Source organism: Eubalaena glacialis, chromosome 6 (assembly GCF_028564815.1).
Source record: "Eubalaena glacialis isolate mEubGla1 chromosome 6, mEubGla1.1.hap2.+ XY, whole genome shotgun sequence".
Lineage (NCBI taxonomy): Eukaryota > Metazoa > Chordata > Mammalia > Artiodactyla > Balaenidae > Eubalaena > Eubalaena glacialis.
Window position 1 is genome coordinate 140,788,156 of NC_083721.1, and position 16,647 is coordinate 140,804,802.

General features: G+C 39.4%; 1 protein-coding gene across 1 annotated transcript in view; it reads right to left on the reverse strand.

Moving 5' to 3' along the window:
- The window catches only part of NEK11 (NIMA related kinase 11), a 283,096-nt gene extending 268,616 nt beyond the window's left edge, over positions 1-14,480 (reverse strand). The window contains 1 exon segment of the mRNA XM_061194684.1: positions 14,311-14,480. Within this exon segment, the coding sequence (XP_061050667.1) occupies positions 14,311-14,480 (170 nt within the window).
- Between the last annotated feature and the right edge of the window lie 2,167 nt (positions 14,481-16,647).

The following is a 16,647-nucleotide window of genomic DNA, read 5'->3' on the forward strand; positions in this document are numbered from 1 at the left end:
ATAAAACCCCAGAAAAACAACTAAATGAAGTGGAGATAGGCAACCTTCCAGAAAAAGAATTCAGAATAATGATAGTGAAGATGATCCAGGACCTCGGAATAAGAATGGAGGCAAAGATCGAGAAGATGCAAGAAATGTTTAACAAAGACCTAGAAGAATTAAAGAACAAACAAGCAGAGATGAACAATACAATAACTGAAATGAAAACTACACTAGAAGGAATCAATAGCAGAATAACTGAGGCAGAAGAACGGATAAGTGACCTGGAAGACAGAATGGTGGAATTCACTGCTGCGGAACAGACTAAAGAAAAAAGAATGAAAAGAAATGAAGACAGCCTAAGAGACCTCTGGGACAACATTAAATGCAACAACATTTGCATTATAGGGGTCCCAGAAGAAGAGAGAGAGAAAGGACCAGAGAAAATATTTGAAGAGATTATAGTCGAAAACTTCCCTAACATGGGAAAGGAAATAGCCATCCAAGTCCAGGAAGCGCAGCGAGTCCCATACAGGATAAATCCAAGGAGAAACACACCGAGACACATAGTAATCAAAGTGGCAAAAATTAAAGACAAAGAAAAATTATTGAAAGCAGCAAGGGAAAAACGACAAATAACATACAAGGGAACTCCCATAAGGTTAACAGCTGATTTCTCAGCAGAAACTCCACAAGCCAGAAGGGAGTGGCATGATATACTTAAAGTGATGAAAGGGAAGAACCTACAACCAAGATTACTCTACCCAGCAAGGATCTCATTCAGATTTGATGGAGAAATCAAAAGCTTTACAGACAAGCAAAAGTTAAGAGAATTCAGCACCACCAAACCAGCTCTACAACAAATGCTAAAGGAACTTCTCTAAGTGGGAAACACAAGAGAAGAAAAGGACCTACAAAAACAAACCCAAAACAATTAAGAAAATGGTCATAGGAACATACATATCGATAATTACCTTAAACGTGAATGGATTAAATGCTCCAACCAAAAGACACAGGCTTGCTGAATGGATACAAAAACAAGACCCATATATACGCTGTCTACAAGAGACCCACTTTAGATCTAGGGACACATGCAGACTGAAAGTGAGGGGATGGAAAAAGATATTCCATGCAAATGGAAATCAAAAGAAAGCTGGAGCAGCTATACTCATATCAGATAAAATAGACTTTAAAATAAAGAATGTTACAAGAGACAAGGAAGGACACTACATAATGATCAAGGGATCAATCCAAGAAGAAGATACAACAATTATAAATATATATGCACCCAACATAGGAGCACCTCAATACATAAGGCAACTGCTAACAGCTATAAAAGAGGAAATCGACAGTAACACAATAATAGTGGGGGACTTTAACACCTCACTTACACCAATGGACAGATCATCCAAAATGAAAATAAATAAGAAACAGTAGCTTTAAATGACACAATAGACCAGATAGATTTAATTGATATTTATAGGACATTCCATCCAAAAGCAGCAGATTACACTTTCTTCTCAAGTGTGCACGGAACATTCTCTTGGATAGGTCACATCTTGGGTCACAAATCAAGCCTCAGGAAATTTAAGAAAATTGAAATCATATCAAGCATCTTTTCTGACCACAATGCTATGAGATTAGAAATGAATTACAGGGAAAAAAACGTAAAAAACACAAACACATGGAGGCTAAACAATACGTTACTAAATAACCAAGAGATCACTGAAGAAATCAAAGAGGAAATCAAAAAATACCTAGAGACAAATGACAATGAAAACACGACGACCCAAAACCTATGGGATGCAGCAAAAGCAGTTCTACGAGGGAAGTTTATAGCTATACAAGCCTACCTAAAGAAACAAGAAAAATCTCAAGTAAACAATCTAACCTTACACCTAAAAGAACTAGAGAAAGAAGAACAAACAAAACCCAAAGTTAGCAGAAGGAAAGAAATCATAAAGATCAGAGCGGAAATAAATGAAATAGAAACAAAGAAAACAATAGCAAAGATCAATAAAACTAAAAGCTGGTTCTTTGAGAAGATAAACAAAATTGATAAACCATTAGCCAGACTCATCAAGAAAAAGAGGGAGAGGACTCAAATCAATAAAATTAGAAATGAAAACGGAGAAGTTACAACAGACACCACAGAAATACAAAGCATCCTAAGAGACTACTACAAGCAACTCTATGCCAATAAAATGGACAACCTGGAAGAAATGGACAAATTCTTAGAAAGGTATAACCTTCCGAGACTGAACCAGGAAGAAATAGAAAATATGAACAGACCAATCACAAGTAATGAAATTGAAACTGTGATTAAAAATCTTCCAACAAACAGAAGTCCAGGACCAGATGGCTTCACAGGTGAATTCTATCAAACATTTAGAGAAGAGCTAACACCCATCCTTCTCAAATGCTTCCAAAATATAGCAGAGGAAGGAACACTCCCAAACTCATTCTATGAGGCCACCATCACCCTGATACCAAAACCAGAGAAAGATACTACAAGAAAAGAAAATTACAGACCAATATCACTGATGAATATAGATGCAAAAATCCTCAACAAAATACTAGCAAACAGAATCCAACAACACATTAAAAGGATCATACACCATGATCAAGTGGGATTTATCCCAGGGATGCAAGGATTCTTCAATATACGCAAATCAATCAACGTGATACACCATATTAACAAATTGAAGAATAAAAACCATATGATCATCTCAATAGATGCAGAAAAAGCTTTTGACAAAATTCAACACCCATTTATGATAAAAACTCTCCAGAAAGTGAGCACAGAGGGAACCTACCTCAACATAAAAAAGGCCATATACGACAAACCCACAGCAAACATCATTCTCAATGGTGAAAAACTGAAAGCATTTCCTCTAAGATAAGGAACAAGCCAAGGATGTCCACTCTCACCACTATTATTCAACATAGTTTTGGAAGTCCTAGCCACGGCAATCAGAGAAGAAAAAGAAATAAAAGGAATACAAATTGGAAAAGAAGAAGGAAAACTATCACTGTTTGCAGATGACATGATACTATACATAGAGAATCCTAAAAATGCCACCAGAAAACTGCTAGAGCTAATTAATGAATATGGTAAAGTTGCAGGATACAAAATTAATGCACAGAAGTCTCTTGCATTCCTATACACTAGTGATGAAAAATCTGAAAGAGAAATTATGGAAATACTCCCATTTACCATTGCAACAAAAAGAATAAAATATCTAGGAATAAACCTACCTAGGGAGACAAAAGACCTGTATGCAGAAAACTATAAGACACTGATGAAAGAAATTAAAGATGATACCAACAGATGGAGAGATATACCATGTTCTTGGATTGGAAGAATCAATATTGTGAAAATGACTATACTACCCAAAGCAATCTACAGATTCAATGCAATCCCTATCAAATTACCAATGGCATTTTTTACAGAACTAGAACAAATCATCTTAAAATTTGTATGGAGACACAAAAGACCCCGAATAGTCAAAGCAGTCTTGAGGGAAAAAAACGGAGCTGGAGGAATCAGACTCCCTGACTTCAGACTATACTACAAAGCTACAGTAATCAAGACAATATGGTACTGGCACAAAAACAGAAACATAGATCAATGGAACAAGATAGAAAGCCCAGAGATAAACCCACACACCTATGGTCAACTAATCTATGACAAAGGAGGCAAAGATATACAATGGAGAAAAGACTGTCTCTTCAATAAGTGGTGCTGGGAGGGAGGGGCAAGATGGCGGAAGAGTAAGACGCGGAGATCACCTTCCTCCCCACAGATACATGAGAAATACATCTACACGTGGAACTGCTCCTACAGAACACCCACTGAACGCTGGCAGAAGACGTCAGACCTCCCAAAAGGCAAGAAAATCCCCACGTACTTGGGTAGGGCAAAAGAAAAAAGAAATAACAGAGACAAAAGAATAGGGACGGGACCTGCACCAGTGGGAGGGAGCTGTGAAGGAGGAAAGGTTTCCACACACTAGGAAGCCCCTTCGTGGGCAGAGACTGCGGGTAGCAGAGGGGGGAAGCTTCGGAGCCACGGAGGAGAGCGCAGCCACATTGGTGCGGAGGGCAAAGCGGAGATTCCCACACAGAGGAGCGGTGCCGACCAGCACTCACCAGCCCGAGAGGCTTGTCTGCTCAGCCGCCGGGGCGGGCGGGGGCTGGGAGCTGAGGCTCGGGCTTCGGTGCTAGCCGGGAGGGAGTCCGGGAGAAAGACTGCAGCTGCCAAAGAGGCAAGAGAATTTTTCTTGCCTCTTTGTTTCGCGGCGCGCAAGGAGAGGGGACTCAGAGCGCCGCCTAAACGAGCTCCAGAGACGGGCGCGAGCCGCGGCTATCAGCGCGGATCCCACAGCAACAAGGACGCAGAGGGAAAAACGGAGAGATTCCCGCACAGAGGCTCGGCGCCGAGCAGCACTCACCAGCCCGAGAGGCTTGTCTGCTCACCCGCTGGGGCGGGCGGGGGCTGGGAGCTGAGGCGCGGGCTTCGGTCGGATCCCAGGGAGAGGACTGGGGTTGGCTGCGTGAACACAGCCTGAAGGGGCTAGCGCACCACAACTAGCCGGGAGGGTGCACGAGAAAAAGTCTGCAGCTGCCGAAGAGGCGGGAGACTTTTTCTTGCCTCTTTGTTTCGCGGCGTGCAAGGAGAGGGGATTCAGAGCGCCACTTAAACGAACTCCAGAGACGGGCGCGAGCCGCGGCTATCAGCGCGGACCCCAGAGACGGGCATGAGACGCTAAGGCTGCTGCTGCCGCCACCAAACAGCCTGTGGGTGAGCACAGGTCATTCTCCACACCGCCCCTCCCGGGAGCCTGTGCAGCCCGCCACGGCCAGGCTCCCGTAATCCGGGGACAACTTCCCCGGGAGAGCGCACGGCGCGCCTCAGGCTGCTGCAACGTCACGCCGGCTTCTGCCGCCGCAGGCTCGCCCCGCCTCCTCCGTACCGCCCCCTCCCCCCGGCCTGACTGAGCCAGAGCCCCCGAATCAGCTGCTCCTTTAACCCCGTTCTGTCTGGGCGGGGAACAGACGCCCTCAGGGGACCTACATGCAGAGGCGGGTCCAAATCCAAAGCTGAACCCCGGGAGCTGTACGAACAAAGAAGAGAAAGGGAAATCTCTCCCAGCAGCCTCAGAAGCAGCGGATTAAAGCTCCACAAACAACTTGATGTGCCTGCATCTGTTGAATACCTGAATAGACAACGAATCATCCCAAATTTAGGAGATGGACTTTGGGAGCAGGATATATTAACTTTTCCCCTTTTCCTTTTTTTTGTGAGTGTAGATGTGTATGCTTCTGGGTGAGATTTTGTCTGTATAGCTTTGCTCTCACCGTTAGTCCCAGGGTTAGGTCCGTCCGTTTTTTTTTTGTTTGTTTTTTTTGTTTTTTTGTTTTTTTTTTGGCTTAAAAATTTTTTTTTCCCTAATAAATGTTTTCTTAATAATTTTTTCCTTATTTTCTATTTTTAAAAAAATTTTTAATAAGTTTTTTCATATTTTTTATTTTAAAAAATTAAAAAATTTTTTTTCTTTTTTTTTTTTAAAGGTTTTTTTTTTTGATGTGGACCTTTTTTTTTTTTTTTTTAAATTTATTTATTTATTTATTTTTGGCTGTGTTGGGTCTTCGTTTCTGTGCGAGGGCTTTCTCCAGTTGCGGCGAGCGGGGGCCACTCTTCATCGCGGTGCGCGGGCCTCTCACTGTCGCGGCCTCTCCCGTTTCGGAGCACAGGCTCCAAATGCGCAGGCTCAGTAGTTGTGGCTCACGGGCTTAGTTGCTCCGCGGCATGTGGGATCTTCCCAGACCAGGGCTCGAACCCGTGTCCCCTGCATTGGCAGGCAGACTCCCAACCACTGCGCCACCAGGGAAGCCCCAAAAAATTTTTTTTCTTAATAAATTTTTTCTAAATAATTTTTTTCTTATTTTTAGTATAAAAAATTAATAAATCTATTTTTAAAAATTAAAAAAAAATTTTTTTTCTTAATAAATTTACTCTTAATAATTTTTTTTCTTATTTTTTATTATAATTGCTTTATTTTATTTTATTTTATCCTCTTTTTTTCTTTCTTTCCATTTTTTCTCCCTTTTATTCTGAGCCGTGTGGATGAAAGGCTCTTGGTGCTCCAGCCAGGCATCAGGGCTGTGCCTCTGAGGTGGGAGAGCCAACTTCAGGACACTGGTCCACAAGAGACCTCCCAGCTCCACGTAATACCAAATGGCGAAAATCTCTCACAGATCTCCATCTCAACATCAAGACCCAGCTTCACTCAACGACCAGCAAGCTACAGTGCTGGACACCCTATGCCAAACAACTAGCAAGAGAGGAACACAGCCCCATCCATTAACAGAGAGGCTGCCTAAAATCATAATAAGGCCACAGACACCCCAAAACACACCACCAGACGTGGACGAACCCACCAGAAAGACAACATCCAGCCTCATCCACCAGAACACAGGCACTAGTTCCCTCCACCAGGAAACCTACACAACCCACTGAACCAACCTTAGCCACTGGGGACAGATACCAAAAACAACGGGAACTACGAACCTGCAGCCTGTGAAAAGGAGACCCCAAACACAGTAAGATAAGCAAAATGAGAAGACAGAAAAACACACAGCAGATGAAGGAGCAGGGTCAAAACACACCAAACCTAACAAATGAAGAGGAAATAGGTAGTCTACCTGAAAAAGAATTCAGAATAATGATAGTAAGGATGATCCAAAGTCTTGGAAATAGAATAGACAAAATGCAAGAAACATTTAACAAGGACGTAGAAGAACTAAAGAGGAACCAAGAAACGATGACAAGCACAATAAATGAAATTAAAAATACTCTAGATGGGATCAATAGCAGAATAACTGAGGCAGAAGAACGGATAAGTGACCTGGAAGATAAAATGGTGGAAATAACTACTGCAGACCAGAATAAAGAAAAAAGAATGAAAAGAACTGAGGACAGTCTCAGAGACCTCTGGGACAACATTAAACGCACCAACATTCGAATTATAGGGGTCCCAGAAGAAGAAGAGAAAAAGAAAGGGACTGAGAAAATATTTGAAGAGATTATAGTTGAAAACTTCCCTAATATGGGAAAGGAAATAGTTAATCAAGTCCTGGAAGCACAGAGAGTCCCATACAGGATAAATCCAAGGAGAAACACACCAAGACACATATTAATCAAACTATCAAAAATTAAATATAAAGAAAACATATTAAAAGCAGCAAGGGAAAAACAACAGATAACACACAAGGGCATCCCCATAAGGTTAACAGCTGATCTTTCAGCAGAAACGCTGCAAGCCAGAAGGGAGTGGCAGGATATACTTAAAGTGATGAAGGAGAAAAACCTACAACCAAGATTACTCTACCCAGCAAGGATCTCATTCAGATTTGATGGAGAAATTAAAACCTTTACAGACAAGCAAAAGCTGAGAGAGTTCAGCACCACCAAACCAGCTTTACAACAAATGCTAAAGGAACTTCTCTAGGCAAGAAACACAAGAGAAGGAAAACACCTACAATAACAAACCCAAAACATTTAAGAAAATGGGAATAGGAACATACATATCGATAATTACCTTAAATGTAAATGGATTAAATGCTCCCACCAAAAGACACAGACTGGCTGAATGGATACAAAAACAAGACCCATATATATGCTGTCTACAAGAGACCCACTTCAGACCTAGAGACACATACAGGCTGAAAGTGAGGGGATGGAAAAAGATATTCCATGCAAATGGAAATCAAAAGAAAGCTGGAGTAGCAATTCTCATATCAGACAAAATAGACTTTAAAATAAAGACAATTACAAGAGACAAAGACGGACACTATATAATGATCAAGGGATCGATCCAAGAGGAAGGTATAACAATTGTAAATATTTATGCACCCAACATAGGAGCACCTCAATACATAAGGCAAATACTAACAGCCATAAAAGGGGAAATCGACAGTAACACAATCATAGTAGGGGACTTTAACACCCCACTTTCACCAATGGACAGATCATCCAAAATGAAAATAAATAAGGAAACACAAGCTTTAAATGATACATTAAACAAGATGGACTTAATTGATATTTATAGGACATTCCACCCAAAAACAACAGAATACACATTTTTCTCAAGTGCTCATGGAACATTCTCCAGGATAGATCATATCTTGGGTCACAAATCAAGCCTTGGTAAATTTAAAAAAATTGAAATCGTATCAAGTATCTTTTCCGACCACAACGCTATGAGACTAGATATCAATTACAGGAAAAGATCTGTAAAAGATACAAACACATGGAGGCTACACAATACACTACTTAATAACGAAGTGATCACTGAAGAAATCAAAGGGGAAATCAAAAAATACCTAGAAACAAATGACAATGGAGACACGACGATCCAAAACCTATGGGATGCAGCAAAAGCAGTTCTAAGAGGGAAGTTTATAGCAATACAAGCCTACATCAAGAAACAGGAAACATCTCGAATAAACAACCTAACCTTGCACCTAAAGCAATTAGAGAAAGAAGAACAAAAAAACCCCAAAGCTAGCAGAAGGAAAGAAATCATAAAGATCAGATCAGAAATAAATGAAAAAGAAATGAAGGAAACAATAGCAAAAATCAATGAAACTAAAAGCTGGTTCTTTGAGAAGATAAACAAAATTGAGAAACCATTAGCCAGACTCATCAAGAGAAAAAAGGAGAAGACTCAAATTAATAGAATTAGAAATGAAAAAGGAGAAGTAACCACTGACACTGCAGAAATACAAACGATCATAAGAGATTACTACAAGCAACTCTATGCTAATAAAATGGACAACCTGGAAGAAATGGACAGATTCTTAGAAATGCACAACCTGCCGAGACTGAACCAGGAAGAAATAGAAAATATGAACAGACCAATCACAAGCACTGAAATTGAAACTGTGATTAAAAATCTTCCAACACACAAAAGCCCAGGACCAGATGGCTTCACAGGCGAATTCTATCAAACATTTAGAGAAGAGCTAACACCTATCCTTGTCAAACTCTTCCAAAATATTGCAGAGGGAGGAACACTCCCCAACTCATTCTACGAGGCCACCATCACCCTGATACCAAAACCAGGCAAAGATGTCACAAAGAAAGAAAACTACAGGCCAATATCACTGATGAACATAGATGCAAAAATCCTCAACAAAATACTAGCAAACAGAATCCACCAGCACATTAAAAGGATCATACACCATGATCAAGTGGGGTTTATTCCAGGAATGCAAGGATTCTTCAATATACGCAAATCAATCAACGTGATACATCATATTAACAAATTGAAGGAGAAAAACCATATGATCATCTCAATAGATGCAGAGAAAGCTTTCGACAAAATTCAACACCCATTTATGATAAAAGTCCTGCAGAAAGTAGGCATAGAGGGAACTTTCCTCAACATAATAAAGGCCGTATATGACAAACCCACAGCCAACATTGTCCTCAATGGTGAAAAACTGAAACCATTTCCACTAAGATCAGGAACAAGACAAGGTTGCCCACTCTCACCACTATTATTCAACATAGTTTTGGAAGTGTTAGCCACAGCAATCAGAGACGAAAAAGAAATAAAAGGAATCCAAATCGGAAAAGAAGAAGTAAAGCTGTCACTGTTTGCAGATGACATGATACTATACATAGAGAATCCAAAAGATGCTACCAGAAAACTACTAGAGCTAATCAATGAATTTGGTAAAGTAGCAGGATACAAAATTAATGCACAGAAATCTCTTGCATTCCTGTATACTAATGATGAAAAATCTGAAAGTGAAATTAAGAAAACACTCCCGTTTACCATTGCAACAAAAAGAATAAAATACCTAGGAATAAACCTACCTAAGGAGACAAAAGACCTGTATGCAGAAAATTATAGGACACTGATGAAAGAAATTAAAGATGATACAAATAGATGGAGAGATATACCATGTTCTTGGATTGGAAGAATAAACATTGTGAAAATGACTCTGCTACCCAAAGCAATCTACAGATTCAATGCAATCCCTATTAAACTACCACTGGCATTTTTCACAGAACTAGAACAAAAAATTTCACAATTTGTATGGAAACACAAAAGACCCCGAATAGCCAAAGCAATCTTGAGAACGAAAAATGGAGCTGGAGGAATCAGGCTCCCTGACTTCAGACTATATTACAAAGCTACAGTAATCAAGACAGTTTGGTACTGGCACAAAAACAGAAATATAGATCAATGGAACAGGATAGAAAGCCCAGAGATAAGCCCACGCACATATGGTCACCTTATCTTTGATAAAGGAGGCAAGCATATACAGTGGAGAAAAGACAGCCTCTTCAATAAGTGGTGCTGGGAAAATTGGACAGGTACATGTAAAAGTATGAAATTAGAACACTCCCTAACACCATACACAAAAATAAACTCAAAATGGATTAAAGACCTAAGTGTAAGGCCAGACACTATCAAACTCTTAGAGGAAAACATAGGCAGAACACTGTATGACATAAGTCACAGCAAGATCCTTTTTGACCCAGGTCCTAGAGAAATGGAAATAAAAACACAAATAAACAAATGGGACCTAATGAAACTTAAAAGCTTTTGCACAGCAAAGGAAACCATAAACAAGACCAAAAGACAACCCTCAGAATGGGAGAAAATATTTGCAAATGAAGCAACGGACAAAGGATTAATCTCCAAGATTTACAAGCAGCTCATGCAGCTCAATAACAAAAAAACAAACAACCCAATCCAAAAATGGGCAGAAGACCTAAATAGACATTTCTCCAAAGAAGAGATACAGATTGCCAACAGACACATGAAAGAATGCTCAACATCATTAATCATTAGAGAAATGCAAATCAAAACTACAATGAGGTATCATCTCACACCGGTCAGAATGGCCATCATCAAAAAATATAGAAACAATAAATGCTGGAGAGGGTGTGGAGAAAAGGGAACACTCTTGCACTGTTGGTGGGAATGTAAATTGATACAGCCACTATGGAGAACAGTATGGAGGTTCCTTAAAAAACTAAAAATAGAACTACCATATGACCCAGCAATCCCACTACTGGGCATATACCCTGAGAAAACCATAATTCAGAAAGAGTCATGTACCAAAATATTCATTGCAGCTCTGTTTACAATAGCCAGGACATGGAAGCAACCTAGGTGTCCATCATCGGATGAATGGATAAAGAAGATGTGGCACATATATACAATGGAATATTACTCAGCCATAAAAAGAAATGAAATGGAGGTGTTTGTAATGAGGTGGATGGAGTTAGAGTCTGTCATACCGATTGAAGTAAGTCAGAAAGAGAAAAACAAATACAGTATGCTAACACATATATATGGAATCTAAGGGAAAAAAAAAAAAAAAAAAAGAGGTCATGAAGAACCTAGTGGCAAGATGGGAATAAAGACACAGACCTACTAGAGAATGGACTTGAGGATATGGGGAGGGGGAGGGGTGAGATGTGACAGGGTGAGAGAGTGTCATGGACATATATACACTACCAAATGTAAAATAGATAACTAGTGGGAAGCAGCCGCATAGCACAGGGAGATCAGCTCGGTGCTTTGTGACCACCTAGAGGGGTGGGATAGGGAGGGTGGGAGGGAGGGAGATGCAAGAGGGAAGAGATATGGCAACATATGTATATATGTAACTGATTCACTTTGTTGTAAAGCAGAGGCTAGCACACCGTTGTAAAGCAATTATACTTCAATAAAGATGTTTAAAAAAAAAAATAAAATAAAATAAGTGGTGCTGGGAAAACTGGACGCCCTAACACCATACACAAAAATAAACTCAAAATGGATTCGAGACCTAAATGTAAGACCAGACACTATAAAGCTCTTAGAGGAAAACATAGGAAGAACACTCTTTGACATAAATCACAGCAAGTTCTTTTTTGATCCACCTCCTAGAGTAATGGAAATAAAAACAAAAATAAACAAATGCGACCTAATGAAACTTCAAAGCTTTTGCACAGCAAAGGAAACCATACACAAGACGAAAAGACAACCCTCAGAATGGGAGAAAATATTTGCAAACGAATCAACGGACAAAGGATTAATCTCCAAAATATATAAACAGCTCATGCAGCTCAATATTAAAGAAAGAAACACCTCAATCCAAAAATGGGCAGAAGACCTAAATAGACATTTCTCCAAAGAAGACATACAGATGGCCAAGAAGCACATGAAAAGATGCTCAACATCACTAATTATTAGAGCAATGCAAATCAAGACTACAATGAGGTATCACCTCACACCAGTTAGAATGGGCATCATCAGAAAATCTACAAACAACAAATGCTGGAGAGGGTGTGGAGAAAAGGGAACCCTCTTGCACTGTTGGTGGGAATGTAAATTGATACAGCCACTATGGAGAACAGTATGGAGGTTCCTTAAAAAACTAAAAATAGATTTACCATATGATCCAGCAATCCCACTACTGGGCGTATACCCAGAGAAAACCATAATTCAAAAAGACACATGCACCCCAATGTTCATTGCAGCACTATTTACAATAGCCAGTTCATGGAAGCAACCTAAATGCCCATCAACAGACGAATGGATAAAGAAGTTGTGGTACATATATACAATGGAATATTACTCAGCCATAAAAAGGAACGAAATTGAGTCATTTGTTGAGACGTGGATGGATCTAGAGACTGTCATACAGAGTGAAGTAAGTCAGAAAGAGAAAAACAAATATCGTATATTAACGCATGTATGTGGAACCTAGAAAAATGGTACAGATGAGCCGGTTTGCAGGGCAGAAGTCGAGACACAGACGTAGAGAACAGACATATGGACACCAAGGGGGGAAAACTGCGGTGGGGTGGGGATGGTGGTGTGCTGAATTGGGCGATTGGGATTGACATGTATACACTGATGTGTATAAAACTGATGACTAATAAGAACCTGCAGTATGAAAAAACAAACAAACAAAACAACTAATACTAAACTTTCATTGGGTTATTTGTATGGAAATATGTTAATATAAATGTTTCAGACATTACATGAAATTTCTAAAAATCTTATATGTTCTGGTATAATGTTATAAGTCATAATTCTAGTTATTACTTTAAAATGTATATCTCAGAAATAACTAAATTTCTTTGTCAATTGCATTATTATGAACTTTCATCAAATCTTTAACCGTGGTCATTTCTGAGTCTTTTGTCATTTACAGACAGTTCTGGGTGTATTCTGTTGCTTTTGCAAATATGTTCCTATAAAAGGGTTTCATCTTCAAGGAATTCATGGAAAAGACTCTGACAAGTACAGGTTTCTGGTAACTGACTGTACTGTTGAACTGAATGAATAAGCATTTTCAGAACTCTAATGAAAAACTGATGAACTCATAAAAGTGCTAACAAAAGATCAAGATGAAAAAAAAAAATTAATTACATGGGACTGAGTGAACTGATGAGGAGGATTATAATTTTTGTGACTTTCTGTTTGAATTAAAAAAAAAAAATCCCACAAGGACTCAGAGGCAAAGAATATACAAATCAATTTTCACTGCAAAGTAAAGGAGCTGTTACAGTGGAGGATTACTGGACTGAATGTCAATATTATGACATAGTATGAGTGTGTTTCGTGTTTGGTAATTGCAATCATTGTTGCTTTTGTTGTGGTCATCCATTTACAATGCTCGGTGTCAGTCTATTTATCTCTTGTAAAAATAAAATACAGTGTGTGTGTGAAAAAAAAAAAGAAAAAAAAATCAAAGAAAAGGAAGTAACAAGAGGGTCATCAATATCAGATAATTTTAGATGGGAGCCCCTGTTTGGTTTAAATGTCTAATTTGAGGGCTGTATGACTACAGACTTTGAAAACCTCCTCCATGGGAAAAAGCCAAGCAAAGTCAATACCGTATTTCCTTCAGTACACTCTATTCACCTCAAATGTGAATTACCATCGATTTGCATTTCCTAACATTTCTAAAAATGCAGTCATTATAAACAATTCTTATTTTCTCATTCAAGTCCCAATCAAGTTAAGTGGAAGCAAGGCTGTAATTGAGACTTTGGTACGCATAAAAATCTTACTTTCACATAATCTACCCCATTTCCCTACTCTAGGTCACTTGGGTACTTCACTCACCTGCTGAAATGCCTTTAAAAATCTCATCTGAAGACATCATTCAAGGAGATTTTCTATCTCTTACTAAATTCTTACTTTAATGCAAAAAGCAAAGTAAACATTACTCCGTGCTTTTAATCAGCTAAGAGCTGCACACACACAGCAGCCAACTCAAGGTTTGCATGAAGTATTTTTTACTAACAATTCCTCTCCTTGTTTGGCTTTCTTGTCTGACACTAGATAGACGGTTCCAAAAGTTCCACTGCCAAGTTTCTGTTGAAGCATGTATCATCTTGCGATCAAGGGCTTTGGACACTTGGAAGCAGCTATTGATCCACTCACACACTTAGCAGCCTCTCGGAATTTCAGCATTGCTCCAAACAAGAGAGAACTGTTTGTTTGCTTATCGAAACTCAACATGCAAGTCTCCTAGGAGATGGTCAAATGCATCCAAGTAGCATCAGTCAATGCCTTAAAGAGGAAAAATCCAGTGGTCAGGTCTAACGGGTGCTGAACTATTCCTAACAAAAAGTGTAAGTTTCTGACAGTGATACCTGTACCTTGATTGGTGGACTGAACAACCCAATATTGGTTAACTTTAATTGAGAAAATGTTAAAAGGTAGAGATACTGCAGATTCCAATAGAAGGCAGTCTTTCACAAAAACAGAGCCTTCCCTCAGGCATCTAAATTTGGCAAAACTGAATAACAGTCAAATTTCCCCAAAGTTCTGAGATGTATATATGTTTTCCAATCAATAATCTGTTTAAGACTTTATACTCCCCACCTACTTTTTAAAAAACATCCAAGTATTAGAACTTTATAATTTCCTAAAATCTACATATCTGCACCAAGCTTTACGTATTCTTTCTTCCCACCTTATGTCTATTTTGATTAATAAATGGTGAGTTAGGATTAAACCAGAAATTAGCATACTGCTGGTTTCTTTCGATTTTTTTTTTTCTGTAGACTTTAAACCATGATATTTGCATTTATCAGATGTGAAGAGGGATATGGATTCGAAATGAATTTTTTCCCATCCTAAGCAAATTCTGATCCAGTTTCTGAAGTTTTTTTATCATGCACACTGTGTATAGAGTAATCTCCCTGGATTGGAAACAAGATGTGTCACAAATGCAGTTCAAATCTAAAATTGTATTTTAATGTTAGCTGAACATAAATTTGTTATAGGTAAATCTGTAATTCCTCAAAAAGCTATAAATGTACAGCGGAATTATGAAAGGCAGGACTGTTTCATATGAGTATGTGCATGGTAAAATCACTTTTATTTCATCAAAATGTAAAATGTTTTGTTAGTAATTATGAAAAGTGGGTTTTATTTTAAATCTATAAGAAAAACATGATTTTAATAACTAATGAGAACAGACTGTGTAGTACAGGGAACTCTATTCAATGCTCTGTGGTGGCCTAAATGGGAAGGAAGAGGGGATATATGTACACGTGTGGCTGATTCACTTTGCTGTACAGCAGAAACTAACACAACATTGTAAAGCAACTATACTCCAACAAAAAAAAAAAAAAAAGGAAAGAAAACATGATTTTAAATTGAAGACTGTGCTCTGGAGTCAGGTCAGTCCATATTCAACAATTCCAAAGCTATAAGACAAAAACCTATTGTGCATAATGACAAAACAAGATGCTATCTGTGTACGCTGGGGTACATGGCCTGCGGGCTTCATCATGGTGGTGGCCAATTACAAATATCCTTGGAACAGAACATAAACAAGGAAATGTCTATTTACAGCATTTCCCCTCTTGAAATAACGTATTAATCAGTTAAGTTTCACCTAATGCCAGTGAGAAGGAAAACTAGTAATCAGAGAAGGAAGGAAGGAAGGGAGGGAGAGAAGGAGGGAGGGAGAAACCAAATCATCTAAGTGGCTATGTGATCACGACAATACTAAAACATCAGCATTGGGTTGGAACTTCAGAGCTGGGGCCCATACCTCAAAATGCCTGAATTATGTGGGATTATCAAGATTACAGAAAATATTAGTGAAATCTACTGCTGAAAAAACAACTGGAGAGCAGGGCTCTCAATGTGTCTTTGTGTGCTTCCTCTGATCACATAAAAGTGATGCTTTCTGGCCAAATTAAGCTGTTACGAAAAATGTATGGACTCATAGCCTTTTCAACTGTAAAGGACCCTTTCAGTAATCCTCCTTACTGGAGATAAAGGTCCCTGTCTAGGGAAGGTCAGAATAGTTCTGAGAAGTCCAATTTCCCAGGGGCTCTCATTTGTAAATGAGTGTTTAAGCCCAGCAGTGTCTAAGCAATGTGGCCAGGCTACAGAGTACCTCGGGACTAGGCTCCCTCTGGCCCAGCCTCCCAGTCGCAGCCCGGCCGCCCCCTCCCCAGACCACTCAGTCTCCTCCGTGCGACCACAGAACCACCCGAAAACTGGTAAGCGTCCACTCGCCCCCCACCTCACAGAGGTTGTGAAGGAACCTGAGCGCAAGGAACACGCCTTATCTCTGTGTCCTCGGTGCCTGGCACACAGTAGGTTTTCAGTAAACTCT